The 21,655-nt window shown below is 41.7% G+C and overlaps 1 protein-coding gene across 3 annotated transcripts in view; it reads right to left on the bottom strand.

The window, feature by feature from the left end:
- RTN4IP1 (reticulon 4 interacting protein 1) overlaps positions 1-21,655 on the bottom strand; it is a 62,760-nt gene that overhangs the window by 12,979 nt on the left and 28,126 nt on the right. For all 3 annotated transcript variants that reach the window (XM_036765928.1, XM_036765930.1, XM_036765931.1), the window contains 4 exons: positions 19,242-19,290; positions 17,046-17,182; positions 13,113-13,296; positions 4,243-4,335 (listed from right to left, as the gene is read on the bottom strand). In XM_036765928.1, the coding sequence (XP_036621823.1) occupies positions 4,243-4,335; positions 13,113-13,296; positions 17,046-17,182; positions 19,242-19,290 (463 nt within the window). The remainder of the gene's footprint in view (positions 1-4,242; positions 4,336-13,112; positions 13,297-17,045; positions 17,183-19,241; positions 19,291-21,655) is intronic.

The raw sequence follows: 21,655 nt of genomic DNA, 5'->3' as shown, positions 1-21,655 counted from the left end.
TTTTAATGATGTATGCAGTTGGAGTGGGAGTGTGGGGAGCAGGGCAGGAATAGACCTCCACAATAACAACACTCAAACCAAACTAAGAACATAGTTCCTCTGGGAGACTAAGGGACAGAACCCTCACATACCCATGAGACTGAATCCATATACACATATTTCCACCTGGTACATACAGACTTGGCAGATATTCTGGAAAAGGCACTCAGACTTGGAAAGCAAGCCAAACTATTTGGGAAGAGGAATAAACCATCTTTCACTCTGTAGCTCCTTAGCTTGAATGAAGTAAGGTTAAATGCACAGCTTTTAGCTGTGGTTTCCTAAAGCTACATCTTTATGAAATGTGGTACCAATCAATGCAAAGCACGAGCGCCCCTGAGAGCCTAGCCCATAGAAACTTTCAAAGTGCCTTTGGATTTTCCATACTGGGTCTTTCCCATAGCCCATAATTCATATGAAGAGGCAAACGATACAGTCAAAGGAGAAATACAGAGAAAAGATTTTCAAGTTAACCCTCTAGATACAGACTGTCATTGAACATCTTAAAAGCCCATGGTGGTTCTTTGTTGTTTACATAGAGGTGTCATATCTAGGCATTTATTTCCATATGTGACCTGCTTAAACATAGTTCAGATTAGTATTCCCCGTTGATGCCTCGAGAATCATGTAAGAGGGCTAAGGAGCAAGTAACAATGATTTCTGAAATTCACAGCAGTCATAAAAATGGTTTCTGGTCTACATCTAGGCAATCTATCCCAAGGTCAATAATTTTACACGAAAATATTTGTAGCAGCCGGGTTGATTTTTTTTTTGTAGTAGCAAAAATAGGAAACAAAGTAGTTGCTTGTTGGGGAATAGCCAAACAAGTTTTGGTACACAAGCGTAACGGAATATATTTTGCTGCAGGAAAGGATGACTATGAAGAATACAGAGAAGATTAGGAAAACGTCTCCAAATTGACACAAGGTAAAGTAATCAAAACCAAGAAAAAATTAGACACAATGGCTACAGCGTAAATGGAATAACCACAACAAAGCCAACTGAAATGGAATAATGGGGTAATAAAATGATCAAGCCCAGCATCAAAGAGGTATGAGAGGGTGCACCTTCCCTGCTTCTTTGTAGAGCTTAGGAACTGTGGGAGTGGGCTATGTAACATCAAACTTTTTCAATATGTTGGTTAGTTTTGCTAAACTGATTTTTTTACCCCTTATTTTTTATTCTTTGTTATAAGGCTCTCTGGAATGAGGAAAGGAACTTTGGCAAATGTACATGACATAAAAAGCAAAACGACAGCATTAAAATTTACCTAGAAGAACAGCTTTTGGCTACTCTAGTTAGCGATGTTCAGGCTAAGCTATATTAATGGAAGAGAGGTTTGTGAAGATGTCTGTTCATATCTTGGTGTCTGCCCTACCAAGAAGGAAGCTTTAGCCATTTTGTAGACTTCCAAGATAAGAGTGAGAAAATGCTTTGTACCTGGCAGCTGCCACTGCTCAAGTGTCACAGTCATAAGCATTTTGGTATAAATGTCATGATGCAAGCTATCAACGGGTTCTAGATTTCCAAGTGAGCAAGAAGAAAACAAAGTCTCTACCGTTGAACTTGAATCTCAAAAGTTTTTCCTCTCAATGACACCAATGCCACTACCTGATAATGTTTACTTAAACAGGAATGCTTATTTACTGTGTGAAGAGCACTGTGCTGGATGTTGGGGGGATAAACCACGATCAATGCTCTCACTGAATTTAAAGTCTAGCAGGGGAATAGTACACTTATCCAGATAATTATCATACAGGATAATTCATAAATGCAATGAAAAGTATAAAACAAGGTGCTAGGTGAGTTGGAGGTGGGGGGAGGGGAGAAAGTTATTATAAACTGGAGAGGTCAGGAAAAAAAATTCATGGAGAATGACACGAGTTGGGTCATAAAGGCCTAGAGAGCAAGAGATGACATTCTAGACATTGAACAATGTGATCCAAGGAACGGAGGCAGGAAAACGTAGGTCACATCCTTGGGACAATGAGTGGTCCAGTTTTGTTACAGCTAAGATAATGTAGTAGAAAACAATATGAGATAAAGTTGGGAAGCTAGAATGGTTCCTGGTTGTGAAGATACTGGAATGCTAGGGAAAGGAGCCTAAACTTAGTTGAGAAGGCAACAGGGACACTGGAAATTTTCTGAAGAGAGAAATGATATGAACAGACCCATTCATAAGTCAAATAACTAGCAGGGGTCGAGTGGAGAAGAAACGTAGGCAGAAGGCATGTTAAGAGGCTAGTGCAACAGTCTAGGAGGGTGGTCATGAGCGCTTGTAGTAGGGGAGCGGCAGTTACGCTTATAAAGAGGAGAGAATAACTATGAGCAATATCTCAGGGTTAATCAAAAGGCCATTTCAGTTGTCTTCACCTCAAAGAGGAAAACTTCACTCTTAAGGAGTCATTCGACTAAATTTGATAATAATTCATAAGGTAAAGAGAGATAAATCAAGGTTATGTGGCTTCACCAGGTATTCCATGGGCCTGTAATGTCAGGGCTACCATTTTCTCCAAGGAAAATGGTTAAGTGGGCAAGAGATATTTAGAGCACACAGGTAGAGACATTGCTTTTAATCACAAGGCAGTAAGAAAGGATCTTCAAAATGAAAACCTGCACTTGAAGAATGCTGTTGTACAGGTCCCAGAATGATCTTTCCCCTAAGAAGATTAAATTGATTCTATATTATTTTTGTTGATACTATTTATAATTAATTGATCTTGCCTAAGTCAAGGCTCTTTGTCTCTGCATTTAGTTCAGAAATTCCCTGGGGTCTGTAATGAGTTAAATTTAGACATCCAGTTCTCCTGCTAATCACTGTTCTCTTCTTGCCTCAAGGAATTCTGTTCTCCTTGGGGGATGCAGGGGGACACCAGGGAGTCTAGTCTAGTCTAGTCTCTTTACACCACCAAACTATCTTTCAAGGATGTCTAGTTTGCTCTCCCAAGAAGTCTGGCCCACTGTCTTTTAACCTAGCAGGTGGACTCAAACAATGAACACTTCTTAATCACAGGAAGAAGGAGGAGGCTGCGACTAGCTATCATTCTCAGCTTCTAACCTATCATATTGTGTCCGTCTCCGTCTCCGTCCCCGCCCCCCCCTCCCCCCCCTCCGTGCTTCAGCTGTAAGCAATCATGTTGTCCTCAACCCTATGATGTCATCTAGCCTGTTCTGTTCTTTGTTCTAACCTTTTAAAAATGAGTTAAGTCTTCGTCTTGGGGTCTTTGGCTTAAAACCGAAGTGGAGTCATTGACCCATTTCTTATTGGCAGGTTCATACCCTGTTAGTAAAATATTATCTTGCTCGGAGAGAATGTGCCCCAGTCCGCCTTTGTTGAATTGTACTTGCAACACCCCCAATTCCATGGCAAGTGACTTAGGTAACTCTACTGTCACCACCTGGAGAATCAGGCAGAACTTCTCCTCTGAAGACCCCACCCTGGGACTCTCAGCCTTTCCCTTTTCCTGCTATACCCCTTGCCTACAGAGCTTCCTGCAGACAGTAAGAAGTCAATTAACACTATGTGCCATTTACTACACCCAAATTCTTTTTCTAGGAGTCACATATCAACTTCCTTAATCTCCAGATTCCTGTCTTCCTCTCAGACAAACCCTAGCAACTTTATAATTATACTCCACTTGGTCAAATGGAATGAATGATAGAATATTCTTCAGGACATTAGGATACCTGGGTTCTTGTTTGGGATTTGCCCCTAATGAACTGACCTCACCATTTTACCTCTCTAGTCTTCAGTTTCCTCATTTATAAAATGGAGTTGAATTAGATAATCTCCAAGATCCATTTCTTTTTGCACGGGGAAGGCAGGGCAATTGGGGTTAAGTGACTTGCCCAAGGTCACACAGCCAGAAAGTGTGTCAAATGTCTGAGGCCGAATTTGAACTGAGGTCCTCCTGACTCCAGGGCCGGTGCTCTACTCACTGTGCCCCCTCGCTGCCCCCTCCAAGGTCCATTTCAACTCAGATTCTGATTCTACTTTGACCCTGGCAAGACCAAAGACATTCTTAATTTTACATACTTTTTGGGGCGGGGGGTGGGGCATGGAGGAGAGTGGTGGTGAGGGAAGGCAGGAAGTTGATCACACAAGCTATAGCTCTTGGTGGCATCTACGAGGTCCTGGGAAGTTTTCACATTTCCAACACGAGGCACATGAGCAACACTGATGGGGGAGGAGGTTTCACATACCTTTCCCGCTTCCACTAGCTCTGCGATGTCATCCAAGTATACACCACTGGGCACGAAAAAGGCCCATCGATAATGGACTCCTTGACACAAATGCTAAGAAAAACAAAACAAAGAAATGTCAACTACAGGAAGAGATTACAGAAGGACTGGAAATGCATCTTGGGGAGAAAATATGGGAAAAGTAGTTGCTAAGTGCTAACAAAGAAAGCCTTGAGTATATAAAACCGAGAACCCATTCACATGGGTCTATAATCACGCAGGGTCCTTTACTGCGTCTTCAATTCAAGAAAAAGCACAAGTGGGTGCGTGAAGTTTGTTCCCAGAACGACATATACTATCAGCAATTACCATTAATCTCTTAATTGCAAAATTTCATTGACTTTTCTCAGTCTCCATGCTTCTTAACCTCTGCAGCTTGATACTGTCGCACACTTTCAACTTGGATACTCTCTCCTGTGGTTTTGTGACAGTGCCCTCCCTTGGTTATCCTTTTTTTTGGGGGGTGGGGGGGCAGGGCAATTGGGGTTAAGTGACTTGCCCAAGGTCACACAGCTGTACGTGTCAAGTGTCTGAGGTTGAATTTGAACTGAGGTCCTCCTGACTCCAGGGCTGATGCTACACTCACTGTGCCACCTAGCTGCCCCTTAGTACTTCTTTTACCTGCTCTGAGTCTAATATCAGTAAGACCTGAGTTCAAATACAGCCTCAGACACTTATAGCTATGTGACCCTGGGCAAGTCATTTAACCTCTGTGCCTTAGTTTCCCCACCTGTAAAATGGGGATAATAAGAGCACCTGCCTCCCACGGTTGTGGTGAGGCTCAAATGAGATCATCATTGTAAAGCACTTACGGGGACAGTCCTCTTCAGGCTCCTTTGCTGGATCATCTCATGTATATATCCCACCCATATACAGCCCAAGGACCTATTCTGAGCTCTCTTCTCTCCCCTCTTTACGTACTCTCTCGGTGAATTCATTAGCTCCCGATAGTTTAAATACCTCCATAGAGATGAGTCCCAGAGCTATGTATCCAGCCCTAGTCTCTCTCCCGAGTTCCAGCCTCACATCATTGCCTATTGTGTAACTGGGGAATGGTAATTTCTCTAAGGGTATCCTGTAGGCATGTCAAGATCAGTGTGTCAAAAACAGAACTCGTTATCTTCCCCCAAAGCCACCCTTCCTCCCAACTTCCTTATTTCTGCTGAGGGTATTATCATTCCTCTAGTCATCCTTCACTCCTCACTTTCGCTAACCTCACGTCCTCCTCCTCCCCATCATCACCATCACCATCACAACTAGCATTTACCTACCACGTACCAAGCGCTGTGCTAAGCACTTTACAAACATCATCCCATTTGATCTTCACAACCACCCTGGGAGGTAGATGCCATTATTAACCCCATCTCAGGGTTGAGGACACCGACGCCAACCAAGGCTAAGTCACTTGCCCAAGGTCATGCGAGTGGTCATATTTTGAGGCTGGATTTATCTCAGGTCTTCCTGACTCCAGGTCCACTACACCACTTAACTACCTATTTAATCAGTTGTCAAGTCTAGTCAATTGTATCTTCAAATCTCTTACATCCATTACTTCCTCTTCACTAACTTGGCCAACATCTTACTTCTGGCCCCTACTGCCCCTCACCTGGACTATTGCGTGAGCCTCCTAACGGGTCTCCCCACATCCAGTCTCTCCTCTCTCTAACATGTCCTTCTAAGACTTGCCAAAGTAATGTTAATAAATCAGAAGTCTAATCATGTCACTTGTAATAAACTCTAGCGGCTGCCTATTACCTTTGGGACCAAATATAAACTCTTCTCTTTGGCATTTAAAGTCCTTTATAACTTGGCTCCGGAGGCAGGTAGGTGGCGCAGTGAGTAGAGCACCAGCCCTGGAGTCAGGAGGACCTGAGTTCAAATCCGGCCTCAGACACTTGAAACACTCTATCTGTGTGACCTTGGGCAAGTCACTTATCCCCAATTGCCCTGCCTTCCCCCCTCCAAAAAAAAAAAATAACTTGGCTCCAACCTAATTTTTCAGATTTATTAAAAAGACATCACATATTCCTTCGCACTCTCTGTGGTTCAGAAAAACTATGAGTCGGTCAACAAGCATCCACCTATCTTGGTCTTCCTCACACACAATCTACCTCTATCTCTGTGCCTTTGTCACCCTTCCTAGTCCCCCTCCCGACTCCCACCTTACCTCTATATTTTAGAATCTCCAGTTTACTTCAAAACTCAGTTCAAATGCCACTTGCTATATGAAACCATTCCTGATTCCCTGCAGTGGCCCCCCATTCAGATTTCCTTGTATTTACTTTGTCGATCCTTATATGCACATATTATTTCCCTGATGGCCTGGAAGCTCTTTTAGGGCAGGACCTAGTTCATTTTCTGTCCTTATATCCTCAGTAAATGCTTTTAACTGGTTAATTCTATGCACGGGTTTTTGTGTATTAAAGGGATTATTAGTGAGAATTATAGGTCACTGGTTTGAATTTAGCCCTGAATCTACATTTCGAAAAAAAGCATTTCTAAGATAAGAATAGCAGATGGAAAATAGGGTCTCATTACCATTCTTAGGATGCAGGAATTTTCAACACAAAAACCTCAACTCCAGTTGATAAGAACCAATAGCCTCAGAATTGAGTGTTACCAGGGCTGGGGCAATAGCTTCTCCTAACCAAAAATCAACAACAGGCCTAAAAACATCTACGGGAGGAGAGGAAAGTATTATACCTAAACAGTCATAAAGGCTTTCCTCAAATCAACATTCATTTATTGCCTACTATGGACAAAGCATAGGCATATACAGTCAGATCGTCAACTTCTGAGCTAAGATCAGAATTACTTTAAAAATTGTACATATGAAATGATATAACCCTGAAGTACTCTAACAAACATTGTAAGTTTTAAAATGGGAAATATATCATAAATGGCACACAGCAACTATAATAATTTCATCCAGTAATTTAAGAAATGTGAATTAATTGCCAAAACAAGAGGTCTAAAAGAGCCCAGAAAGTATCTTAGTAAGCAAACAACTGACTTACTTGACAGAGAGCTGGTTGCCAAAGTTAACACCAGGTCAGAATATAAATTTGTTTGTAAAACCTTACAAAGAAGGATGATGAACAATTATGAACAGTTATTATCTCAAAGAGCAGAGTGAAGCAAGGGAGAGAACTAGTTTAGAGAAAGCTACTATACAACCTACTCAACTAAACAGAATCATCCCAAGGACAGCCAATGACAAAAATGAGAAGAACTACAAACACAAGAAAATGGAAAAGGTCTGTAAAAACAATTTAACAAACCCTATTTTCCACGAAGGGTGGTAGAACCATATTACTCAGACCCTAATGTCAGCCTCAGATACGGTTACAGAGGAGACAGAAATGGTACTAAAGAAAACAAAGATGAAAAAGCAAGAGACTGGACCAGGTCCATACTGAGGATATCTGAAGGAGGAAAAAATACCAAAGGCATGGGGAAAAAAAAATCTCAGATCTGAGTTGGTCATATAGCCAGCAGGTGTCAGAGGTGAGACTTGAACCTAACCTTCCTAGCTCCAAACCAATTTTCTTCCCATCGTGCCACAATGCCCCACTCCCCTCTCTCTCTCTCTCACAGCGTGTGCTTACAAAATTATAGCCAATAAACAAGGTTTACTTGTAATCTCAATACAAAGAGACAAAATCGACCTACAAGGTATTACCGAGACTTAGGGGTTAGAATTAAAGACCAAAATCTGACATGAAATAGTATATATTTTATTCAAAAGGTACTGAATAGATAAAGGGGATGGTATTGTCGATTAAGAAGCTATATTTACATAAGGAATTCACCACCTGGAGTGGGGAAGCAGGTTGAATAGGATGTGGCTGAGGATGTATGGCAGGGGAAAAAAAGAAATGTTTTCCTTGAATTGATGGAATAATAGCAACAGATGAAGGGATATGGCAGAAATCCTCAATTACAAATCACCTGGTAAAAGGAGAAATTAAATGAGGAATTAATTTAGGAAACAAATCATGAGCCCAACCCAGAAAAAGGATGTTGAAATAATGGGGGGTGGGGGAGGGTTCAACACTTTGGAATATATATTAGATCTCTCTTTGCCAAAAGTGTAGCAGCTAATAAATTCTTTGCCACAATGACAATTTAACTTTATCAAATGTGGAAGAACTGCTGGTTTTGGACCTGGACCTGATTTCATTGGTTGGTGAAATGAAAAATGATGGGACTCTTGGGAGAGAGTAACGACCTGCTCATAGAATTCATGGTAAAGAAAAAGTTGAAAGTTACCATTAATATAAATGTTATTAATAACATACATTCTGGGTATAGGGGCAGTAAATTTCAAAGAATTCAGAGGAAGAAAAAGTAGGATCTCATGGCCTAAAATTACAAGAGATGGCCCAAAGTGGACAGGAAGCTCTCAAGAATGAAATTCTAGTGACCCACTTACAAACTATTTCTGGGGAAGAAAAAAGGAGAGGTCTCTGAACAGACAGATGTAGGTACGGCAGGAACCCACTACCCAGACTAGTTTTTACAGAGATGTAAACTAATGGCACAGTCCTCTGAATGCTTAAGAAAAACGGTACTTTTTTTTCCCTTAATCTATGTGGGAGGGAGGGGTGAGAGGAAGACCCAACTATCTAAAGAGAATGGGAATATGACAACAGATGGAAAGTTAGGAAAATCCCTTAACTCTTAGCTTTCATTTCTCTGTCAAGGAGCATGACTTTTCAGAGTGGAAGGAGAGAACAAAAATGAGGAAGAAGGAGCTAAATTCTGGGACAAAGGAGGAAATGGTTAAGAGAGTGCTTAGGTACCTTCAACGAGCTCCACTTATCATCAATGCTGGACAGATTATAACCCAATGCCCTGGTGTGTGTGACTGCTGAACTCCTGGGAATAATTTCTGAAACATGATGGCAAACAGATGAGGACGTTACAGGACTGAAGCAAATGTTGTCCTGGTTTTCAAGAAATGGACAAGGAATGCACATGTATAACCTGTATCAAATTCCTTACTATCTCAGGGAAGGGGGAAGGGAGGAGAAAGGGAGAGAATTTGGAACTCAAAATTTTAAAAAATAATGAATGCTTAAAAATTGACTTAAATGTAATTGGGGGGGAAAATTATTGAAAGAAAAAAAGCAATAGATAAGGGTGGAGTCTCCAATCTATGGGCCACTGAGTCTGATTTCTATTCCTGGCAAAGTTCTAAAACTTATTATTTAAGATGACTCATGGGCATTTAGAAAAGGAAGCAGTGACTGGTCACTAAGAGTCAGCGTGGCTTCATCAAGGATAGGTCATGCGAGACAACTCTCATGTCCTTTTCTGAAGAGGTCATTAGATAAGAGGAATACCATAGAGATGGCAGGTCTGGATTTCAAAGCATTAGACAATCTCTTTCGAGCTACTGCTACAGCCAAGATGGTGAAATGTAGGCTCTGAAAGTATGGTTAAATACATTCGGAACTGGCTGAACAGTTATTAATGGGTGGCTGTCAACTTGGAAGGGAGGTTCTAGTGAAGTCACCTAAAGATCTGTCCTCGTTCTCATTTCATTCAACATTTTTATCAATGCCCTGGACAAAGGTACAGATAGCAAACTTATTAAGTTTGCAAACGACCAAAGCTAGGAAGGTCAACTCATACAGCAAATGACAGAATCAAGGATCTGAAAAGATATAAGCCGGCTAGAACGACTAGCCAAATCAAAATAAATGAAATTTAATAGGGATAAATGTGAAATCCCATACTCGAGTTCAAAAAATTCATTTCAATAGCACCAGATTGAAGAGGCACAGTTAAACAACCGTTCCTATGGAAAAGACACGGAGGCTTTAGCGGACTAGAAGCTCAATGAGTCAACAGTGTGACATCGTATTAGCCGCCATCCTGGTTCTGTGTTCAGAATGACGCAGGTGGTGATTCTGCTGTACTCTGCCCTTGTCAGGCTCTATCTGGAATATACTGGGATACATACTTCCCAGTGGCCACGTCATGCCTCCTCCAACTTCAGTCTAGACCTGTAAAGAACTGAAGTTATCTTCCTATTGGTAAGCATTTCGGATGCCCAGGCTCAGGCCACCACACCACTCTCCAGACATGTCCTTGCCATGTTAAATACATGTACTCTTCCTTGCCCTACTTTCCAACTAGAGTTCTGAGAACACTCATCAAGTCAGTACTACCAACCTGGCAAGGGCATCTCAATGAAATGCCTTATTACTCTAATCACCATGCGCTCTGACTTCCCTCTCCAGATTAATATTTATTGATCACCAGTGCCCTATATGTTTTATGTTCCTGTTAGACTGTAAGCTCTTTGCGGGCAGGGACTGCCCTAATTGCTTATATTTATGTCCAGGGCCTAGTACAATGTCTGACACATAGAAAGTACATACTAAATTTTTTTTTTACATTTGTTCATTTATTAATTCACTCATAATGTTCAGTTCTGAGAACATTTTGGGAAGGACAAAGACAAGATGAACTACATGCAGATGAGTAAAACCAGGAAGGTGAGAAAAGTGGAAGACTGAGAAACAGGTAATGGAATTAGGAATATTTAACTTGGAAAAAAAGATGACTTTGGGGAGGTGGTATAACAACAAGTATCTTCAAGTATCTGAAGGGCTGTTATACAGAAGAGGGGCAGACTTAGATTGTTTCTTCCTGAAGGGTAGAATTAGGAACAGTGGATAAAAGCTGCAGAAAGCAGACTGAGCCTCAAGAAAAAAAAAAAATTCTCATCTTCCAGACTATGGACCATTCACCTACAACTGGTAGCAAACAGTGGATACCAGCCCATGTCCCCCCATTGTCCCCTGGATGCAGCTTGTGCTCAGTTCCAGTCAACCTCCTCTCTGGAACCCCCGAGGCAGGGACAGCTCTACACCCCTTGCCAGCAGGAAGCAATTTCAGAAGCTGAGACCTTCGCCTCTTACCCCAAAAGATTTTAGGTTCCATTTGAGGGGGAAATGATGGGGTGATGGGACCTGGACCCCTAAAAGGAAAGGACCATGTCTTTGAAAGCAACACAGTCCCTGAATTTTCCCATCCATTTCAGCAGCTCAGATCACTGGCACTACCATCCAAGGTAATCAGTCCACCCCAGCCCACCCAGATCACCTCATTAGCTCACTTGATATTCCTTGCCCTGTCGCACCTGGCCCATCCCAGACTACCTGCCACTCCTCAATCCCATCCAGAGCCTTTCACAGTCCTTTTTCTATATAAGCATCAGTCTCAGCCCCATTAAGTTGCAGGTTCACTAAGAACCCGGCCTGCTTCTATGGGTGGGCGTTACAACAAACTTTGGGGCAGCCAGGTGGCACAGTGAGTAGAGCACCAGCCCTGAACTCAGGAGGACCTGAGTTCAAATCTGACCTCAGACATTTGACACACTTACTAGCTGTGTGACCTTGGGCAAGGCACTTAACCCTAATTGCCCTGCTTTCCCCCCTCCAAAAAACAATAAACTTTGCCACTGACTGGAAAAAAAAATCCTCCCCAAAGAGAGCTACCTCAAAGTGGGTTCCCTATCATTCGAAGAACTTGAGCAGAAGCTAAATGACATTTACTGGGGTTGTTATAAAAGGAATTTCTGTCCAGACACAAGTTCTAAGTTCCCTTCCATATCTGAAATTCTATGAGCAAATACAGCTCTAAGACTGCCCTTAGAAACGGAGGCTTGATTTTTCTCTAAACTCCTTTGGAAATCAACTAGGAGAAGAAGTATTATGTCGCTCTGTCATGTGTTTTGGTAATTCCTTAATGCACATTACCCTGGCAAAGTGAAACTTTGATCTAAAAAGTAGCAGAACTTCTTTAATACAATTTTCAAATGCTTGCAAGGATTCTTTTCCCTTTTTTCCTCCTACAGTTATAGAAGAGGGAGAGTGAGGGAGCAAACTGGTGGAGCTAGCGGAGTCCTGGGGCATTACAATCAAGTTTTAACTATATGTATTTTCAAGATGGCATAAGAAACTACTTAAAAGTGTTTCCCCTGTGAGAGATTATTGCTATTGGCTTTCAAACAAGGGGGAGGAAAAAACAAGTGAAAGAAAGCAGTTTCTGGCTCTTGGCAGAATGCTCTGAGGGTGGGCATGGCAAGAAGCCAGGCTGGGTGATCAACAGTGAAACTGCACAGAAAACTGACATTCTGATTTAAGCACCTTTAAGGACTCCTGGGCTTTGTAAAGGGTTGGAGAGAGAGTAAGATCCCTTTTCCACATATACACAAGTATCCTCCAGGTAGGGTTACATGGTATGGACTATTCATGGGCAGGTAAGTGAATTGGGGGAAATAAAGAATCTCTCGGATTTTTTCAGTCTCTAGCACCTGTGTGTGTTTCACATGCGTGAGGGAGAAGGCTCTTCTTTTATACCTTGTCTCTATTTCTTCTATGTCAAAGGGGCTTAGTTGGTTTAAGTATTCTGCTGACAAGACTCGAATCATGAGTTCAAGTCTCTTGGGAATCAGTAAGCTTCTAGAGAGAAGAGGCATCTTGTTTCTTTCTGCCATCTCAGAATAGGTTTTGCTGTTGGCAGCGGGCCTGGCAAGAGAATGTGGATGCATCAGCACATACGCGCACGACAGAAAAACAATGCAAAGTCTATGTCTTACAAAAAGTGGGCCGGTCCCGTCACGCTCATGCCAAAGGGACAGTATATGTTCTGCATAAGGAAGAGGGCAGAAGATTTTAAGGTAAAGGCAAAGGAGAAAGAAGAGCTTGTAACCTACAGGCGGCAAAGAGGACATAAAGAAGTTGGCTGAGTTTTGAGAGGTGACACACTGAGCAACAGATGCTTTAAGAGTCTGCAAAGCATTTTCCCCCTACCTTGAGTGCCTTAGAGCCCATGGTAAATCCTGTCTGTACCATGCCGTCTGCTATTCCGAGCTGGTCTATATTCAGCAGAAAAGGAGTGACCAGCGTCACGTATGTGGCACCTGACCATTTTTTGAGATATTTTGGAGCCCAATCTTCAGTGCCTCCACCAACGTTATCTAGGACAAAGTCAAACCTAGAGAGGAGAAAACCAAGAAAGTTGTAAACCTTTATTCTGAATAGCGGGGCTAAGATGCAATTGGGCATGGAGTAACATTTCTATAACCAAGGAACAGAAAACATGATGCATTTTGCCAGATACACGTCAGTGACAACTAATAGATAAATTTGCTGAATGTAGCTCTGATATCCAATCTCTACTGCGTGTTCACTTTAAGTGAGAAAGATTTATTTACGTGCTGGGACTTCTTGCTTTTTCCCCAAGTGCAGAGCATTCAAGAATAGGCCAAATGTGACCCATGTGTTATTTCATTTCTAATACATTTAAGAACTGTTTTAGCTTTGGAGGAAATAACCAGGGGTGCTGCCATTCACCTACATGAAACTCAAGTCACTTTCTAATATACACAAGAAAGACTTTCATTCTCAAATACCATCTTACCACTGTCTTCACTCCTAGGATCTGCTTATAAAATTTGACTTCCTGAATTTCCTTACGTTGGATATTTTTGTTTGGCTTCATGTAAAACATCACTGGTGAGTCCAAGTACAACTCCACAACAACTGAGATGCTTCATATCCCCCAAAGTGCTTTGTCTCACCAAATATCACATTAATCATAGGACTTAGAGAATATCATCTAAGAATGAATCCCTGGAGCAAGGATGTTTGCTGTGTTTTGCAGACTGTCCCTGTATTTTTGTTAAAAAAAATATTAACAGTGGAGGCTCTGAAGTAGCCTACAAATACTTAAGATCATAGATTTAGAACTGGAAGAAGCCTTGGAGGCTTCGTCAAAATACCATCACTTTTACAGATGAGGAAACTGAGGCTCAAGGCCCTTGGATCTTGTCTAAGGTCACTCAGGTAGCAAACATCCAAAATAGGATTTGAACCGAAGTCGTCTTTTCCAAAACTAGTGCACTTTCCATCAGCTTATCAGTAGACTGCCATGCTTATTGGTTAAAAAGAAAACAAGACAAAAATTACTTTTTCATAAATCAATTTCCTATCCTAGCTTCATCAAATGATGAACTCAGAGAGCAGAACTCCTGAAACCTATTACTGATTCTGCATAACAGCTTAAGTCACTGTACGGGGACAGTACAAAAGGTGGCCAGGGTGGCAAACAAAGGCTAATGGATATCAAGCTTATGGATTTCAGTTTAATTAGACTAATGTGCCCAGAACTGGGGAAGGAGCGGTTCACTTGCTAATTACTTAAAAGGAAATAAAGTTATTTCATTCTCTTGAAAATAATTTGTGTCTACAGTCACATATCAAATACAAAGCAAACAGGCTATCCAGCCTGGGGGAGTCACACTGGTCTTAGTCCAAAGCTGCTTTACCAAGGGTCCCAATTTGGGAGTGGCCATGAGAATGGGCAACTCAGTCTCATCACTATTTAGGGGCCCAATGGACCAACCAGGGGCCACAGTTGCTTTCACAGACTCACACCCCTAGGGACCAGCTTAGCATTCCTGGGTCCTGCCAGATGGCTGAAGCACATGAGTAACAGGGGCCTCCATGGCATGGGCTTCAAGGGAGCAGTTATGACTCAGGCCATTCCTAGTAACATTTTTTCAGCTGAAATGACATTAAAGAAGATGCAGTGACATATTTTGCTCCTGAACTCTTAAGGCCTAGGGACCTTCCACCTGACCGGCAGCTGAGACTTTCCACATGTGTTGTGTCTCTCCTAGAACATGAGCTCCTTGGGAGCAAAGCCTGTCTTCCTTTTTCTGTTTGCATCCCCAGGCCTTAGTGCAGTACTTTTCACGGAATAAGCATTGAATGAAGGCAGGTGGCTCAGTGGATAGAGTCCTGGGCTTAGAGTCAGGAAGACTTATCTCCCCAAGTTCAAATCTGGCCTCAGACACTTACTAGCTGTGTGACCTTGGGCAAGTCACTTAATGCTGTTTGCCTCAAGTTCCTCATCTGTAAACTGAGCTGGAGAAAGAAATGGCAAACTACTCCTGTACCTTTGCCAAGAAAACCTCCAATTGGAGTCATAAAGAGCCAGACATGACTAAAAAACAATTGAACTTAAATGTTTTGTTGGTGCATTCATTCATCCCCACTTCCAAGAGCCACCAGAACTGGTGGCAATGCTTTAGACCAGCAACAAAACCCTCGGCCAGTCTGACTCTCCAAAACCATGACAAGTGAGGTCTCCAACAACTGACCTACCACCCACTACTACCTGGAGCAGCCTAAGGTAGTAATTAAGGCACTGCCCTACATGTTTCTATTAGCTCTGCATCCTTGGGAAAGTGACCACTCAGTGTCAGAGGCAGCGTGGGATAACGGAGAGTGTGTCAGACTTGGAATGGGAAGACTCGGCTTCAAATTCCACCACTAGTAGCTGTGTGATCATGGGCAAGGAGCTCAACCTTTCTGAGCCTTGGTTTCCCCAACTTCAAAATGGGGTGAAGAGTAACAAGAGCACCTACAGTATTGTTATGATACACCAATGAGATGAGTTATGTAAAGCGCTTTGCTAATCTTAAGGCGCTATATAAATGTCTATTTATTATAACCATACTACATCCCTCGAAGAACTGATGTGAAGAAAGCCATGTGCGAGCCTGAAAGCGTTAGAGAAGCATGAACTACAAAAATAACAAGGAATAACTATGACCCGGAGCGTGACAAATCAAGAGCGAAAAGATTCTTGTGTTTATTTCCTCATTTCAAGTGCAGTGAGAGTCGGTGTCTTTGTCCTAAGACCACAAGTGAGAAAGAGAAAAGCCCTGGTGACGGAACATGAACATCGCAGCTCTGGAACGGGTCGACCCACTGTCTTTGCTCGAGTCTTTCCTTGGGAAGCCGCTGACCTCAGAGCATGCACAGAAAGTGCTTCTTGCACAGCCGGCTGAGGGGGGAGGGGTCATATTTATCTCTACATCTGATATTTGCTTGGTAAACGTCAAGCAAACATACGAGACTTGAATATAGGCAAGCACAGAACCCGGCCAACTCTCCATGCTGCCACTTAAACACCGATCCTCCCTTTGTTTCTGTCGTGGCTTTATTATGTCAAAACACTGGAGAGGAGAGAGGAAAGAAATCCGCATATAGGAAGCACTTATTATGTGCTGGGCGCTGTGCTAAGCGCTTTACGTTCGATCCTCACAACCACCCTGCAAAAAGCAGGTGCTATTTTTATGCCTATTTTATACCTGAAGAAACTGAGGCACAGGGAGGTTAAGTGACTTTCCCAGAGTCACACAGCTAGTAAATGTCTCAAGGTGGATTAGCACTCAGGTCTTCCTGATTCCAAGCCTAGCCCTCTATCTACTGAGCTTCTCTGTTGGACAAAGGAAAAGAACTGGGGTTATGACATTGACTGTGTTATTGTATACATGACACTGCCTCATAGAGCATCCAGATCCTATGGGGATGGAAGGCAAAGAACAGAATTCAGAGCCAATCCTATGTACCTTCTTTCTCAAAAAATAGCCATGGTATAATGATTTTGGAAAGAATGACTGAAAAGCATGAGGCAAGTCGAATATCACCAGCAGTTATCTAGACACCACATAGATGGCTAGGTCGTATTAAAAAACAGTAAAAACAGCAAACCAGTTAGAATGATTTCTAATAATACAAAGGGGACTTCTTTATACAGATGCCTCTCTAAAGCTGTAACTGCAGACTAGAGTGACACTTGATTAGTGAGTCCTCCCAGGCACAGGCCACCTATGCTGTCTGCCCAGTGCTTCATCTTCCATCTCCCCGGTGTGAAATTGTGCCCACACGTACAGTTTTAAAGATTTCAACTGTTCTTCCACATTTCCAGATCTGTAATCAATTACATCATCTGCTCCAAGCTTCTTTACTAGGTCAGCAGCATCACCGGAACACACTGCTGTCACGTGCGCACCCCACGCTTTCAGTAACTAGAAAATAATTTTTTAAAAAAAGGAAATAAAGTTTTAGGGATTGTAAATGAGTAAATATATGTCGGCTTAGTCTCTGGAGGATATTAAATGCCTCGTTCTCAAGAGAACACAAGAAAGTCACCTATGAAAGAAGCCAAAAAACCAAGTAAATGTTTGTTCACCCTACAAACCAAAAAAAATTTTTTTAATTAATAAAAGCAACAATCACTGAGATTTCTGTAAGTTTATGATGCATTTTACATTTATCATGTCTTTAAATTTGACCTTGCTGGCATGTATATACCCTAAACTCCGACACTGCTAACACTTCTGTGCTCCTCTTCGCTGAGAGGTGACTGCCTTGGGACAGGTCAAACACTCAGGGACACCTTCTCTTAGCTCTTCAGTAACAAACAAGGAGGGATTTGTCATCTAAATACTTAAGTCATTCACTGGAATAAGAAGACTTTCTAAAGGTTTAGTGAGAAAAGTTTGTGTTTTCATTCAACAGAAAGGATCAGAGGATCACAGATTTAGATCTAAAAAGGCCCTCAGAGGTTATCTAGAGAAAGGATTTGAACCCAAGCCCTCTGACTCCAAATCCAGTACATTTTCCACTGCATGACACTGCCTCTCTAGGGTATACCAGCTAATAAAGTGTACTGCCTCCCACGTACACAGAGTAGTGATTCTCCTTCTGGGCTCCACAAAGGAGTTTATGGATAGATTTTAGGGAATCTGTGAAGCTGAAGGGGAGAAATTACATCTTTATTTTCATTAACCTCAAAATGAAATTTAGCATTTCCCTTAATTGTGATTAGCAGCAACAGAGTAATATTAAAATTTATCTAACTGACACAAAAAAAGTCAAGAATCCCTTGGCTCCTAGAGTTAGCTACAGTCCAGAATCAGAATTAAACAGAAATAAGAGCCAAATTCTAATTCTGTCAAAGTTAAATGGCAAGAATATTTCAGAAAATGCTGTATTTTTTCCCCTAGACATTTACAGTGTGAGCTATACTTTTCAGCTTTCTTAAAGCTATATATAATTAGGGCTACCTAAAGATCCTCTCCTATCATGGATAACTAAGGCAGGACACATGATAACTCATGGTCACGGCAGGTCAGATGTTAACTTTGCCCATTCATGAACTTCACTAGAGACCTCTTTTACTCTCATAGCTCATACAGCTACAAAAAAAGGGCTCTGAAACCCCATGAGAACTTCTCCCACCTTCTTCAACCTTGCCCCACACCTACTTTCTCCGAGCAATAAAGGCCACCGTGTTTATATCCTGGCAATCCGAAAAAAAATTTTGAGGGTGTATTTTGTTCAAGGGCTGAAGTTAAAAGCGCTTGAGTGTAATGGCATATTGCTTTCAAAAACAAGTCCCCAATTAGATGCAAATGTGTTAAGAATGTGTTCTAGGATGAATAGCTCATTAGTGACCACTGCTTCACCAACATTAAAATAAACCTGAAACTGTCAAGAAAAAAGGAGATTGCTTTCTGCTTACATTGTGTGTGTGTGTACACGGATACACACACACACACACACACACACACACACACACACACACGTGCACGCACAGAGCTATCTAAGGAGAGAAGGGAAGGAAAGAGTGTGCAAGTGAGTGCAAGCATTAAAACATGAGGAATAATTTATGCCACATGGTGAAACAAGTCAATACATTTTCTGGCCCTTTTCTTCCTTAAGAATTTAATAGTTTTTCTCCCACTTGAAGCTACTTAGCACTTTCACTGTGTATACCTTAATAAATAATTGGCCAAAAGGTTTACACAAACAATTTCAACACGGGGAATTTTTCTACCAAATAGCCAACTTTCATATCTTCCCCTCCTTTCCAAGTCCTTTTCCTTCCTATTTTCCCCCCTTTGTTATTTGAGTGAAGAAAAGCACCTGGAAATGTTAAGACATTCCACAATAGTAAGTTCTTCTCCTTGAAGAATCACACAGGAAAGAATGGGTAATGTGTTATATTCCCCCTCTACAGGATGTCTATAAAATGCAGATTTACATATTTAAATGAATTACGAGGTAAATATAATGCTTTACCTGTGTAGCAAAGGTACCAATTCCACCTGAAGCTCCCAAAATTAAAACACTGTAAGGCAAAAGAAATTACAACCATTAATAATACAGTCAGCAAGAATACAAGTCAATGAATTCATGAATAGGCAATGATATTTCATTGCTGTTGAATCAGACACTTTAAGCTACTCCCTGACAATTCGATAGTTTTAGAAGGGGCGCTAATTTTAGGTCTCTAGGATTTACTGGACTGGGTACATTTACCAAAAGACATTTTGCTGATTTTAAAGAGCTGATATGAGTTCAAAAAGCTCAACCTCACTCCCAGCGTGAACTGTTAGAAACGGCACTTGCAGCTACTGCCTTGAAGGAGAAGGGGCAAGGTTGTATTTGGAAACTTCCCACTGGAGGTCTCTATGAAATTCCCATTGACACAGATCACAGAAGGCTACTCGGTAGGTTTTCTGGTACTACTATTAACACCAACTTTGAATTAGCTGCTCACTCTGAAACAAGAAATATCAGTAGCTGATTTGAAGTCAACGCAATTCCTCTTTCAAACTTGTTCTAGAATAGTCCATTTCAATTTCAAAAAAATTCAGCATTTTAAGGTTGGAGCACAGAGATCATCTAATCCTAACCCTCACTGTACAAACAAGTGCTCCGAAGGAGCAGAGAGGCTTGCCACGGTCACACAGCTTTATCACCTTTCTATGAAGGAGAAAAGCATTATTAAATCTATCTTACAAATATGTATAAAAAACACACCCACATGATACACACATAAAAAAGTCACTAAACTATACCAGACCCTGTGATGCTAATAACTAAGCATATGCCCACAGAGACCGGAGAGGAGAAATGCCCATATTACACACTACAAGAATATTTATTGTGGTACTTTTTTGTACTAACAAATAACCGAAAGGAAAGTGGGTGCCTATTTATTAGGGAAAGGCTAAACCAAATATGGCTTATGAAGGTAATGGAATGTTATGAGCAATTTGGAGAAACTTGGGAAGATTTATGGGAACTGACACAGAACGAAGCAAGTAGAACGGGAATAATTATTGGCAGGATGACCACAATAATGAGAAGAACGATGACAGGCAGCAGATCTTGAATCAGTAGAGCGTTTGGTCGTGACTTCAGAGGACTGACTGTGAAGTATGAGACATAACAGACCACGATGAGGACAGCGCCGTACACACTCACTGCAGGAAAGGACGAGTGGCAGGAGGAGTTGCAAAGTGACAGTAATGTAGAAGAAAGAAGAGAATCAGCTACATGATTTAAAAATATCCACACACGAGAGAATTTTCAAGTACTGGCTCGGTCTCCTCCACCGGAGACACAGTTAAATGAGATTGGCATTCAAGGTCCTCTCCATATAATCAGGCCCATCTCTTCCTTCCACTTTATCTCCTACTCCCCACACACCCTCTGCTCCAAGCAAAATGGTCTACTCATCATTCCCTAATTGCAGGAGGCACATTCCTGCCTCCATGGCCTTGCTCAGAGGTTCCTTTTCCCTCTTCCTTCTCTCACACCATCAGTCGGGAAGTCCTCTTTTTCCTTTGTCTTTGCACGGCCTGCCTTTCTTCAAGGTCCAATGAAAAGCATTTCTCTTCCTTGAAGCCTGCTCTGCTTTTGATGATCACTGATTAAATTGTGTATGTATATACGTATTTATGTATCTATGTATGTAAATAGATTTAGAGCTGGAAGGGACCTAAAACACTATCTAGTCCAACCACAGAAAGATAATCTTTCTTGTGTGTGTGTGTGTGTGTGTGTGTGATATATATGTATAAGTACACACACACACATATACACGTCAAGTTGAGAAATTGCTAACAGTTAAATGATGAGGGACAGAATGGTGTAGTGGAACTGGTCATGGAGACAGGGAGACCCAAGTTGAAGTCTGACCTTTAATATCTGTGTGGTCCTGAGCAAGTGTTTAACTTAGCAAGCCTCTGAGCAACTGTCTAAGTTGATAAGTTTCAGAGACAGTATCAGTCTCCATTGGTAGAAGCTACTCCCCACCAGCAGCTCCATATAGCAATAAAATTACAGTTCTAGTCCCTAACTTATTCCTAAATCATACGTAGTTATACGCGAGACAACAGGCAAACCTGGACCACGTCTCCACGGCCAAAGTACCAAATCTAATGCTTGATCACCCAGCAAGCCTTTTTTTTACTTCTATACTCCCACTGTGCTTTTAGCCCAAACATTGGTGAATTTATTAAGATAAATTCTTGAACTCCTAGACTGTGATGGCAAATGTCATGGCACTCAATTTCATAGTATGTGGTTAAGCCATGAAATAAACAGTAACAGGACATTTGATGCTAACAATTCGTCACAGTATCTTCCAAGAATAGCTTAGAAAACCCATTCTGCATTTATCCCCTACAAATGAGGTAGAGAGA

The sequence above is a fragment of the Trichosurus vulpecula genome, chromosome 7, assembly GCF_011100635.1.
Source record: "Trichosurus vulpecula isolate mTriVul1 chromosome 7, mTriVul1.pri, whole genome shotgun sequence".
NCBI lineage: Eukaryota > Metazoa > Chordata > Mammalia > Diprotodontia > Phalangeridae > Trichosurus > Trichosurus vulpecula.
The sequence above is the reverse complement of the archived record's forward strand: the minus strand, read 5'-3'. Positions and strand labels throughout refer to the sequence as shown.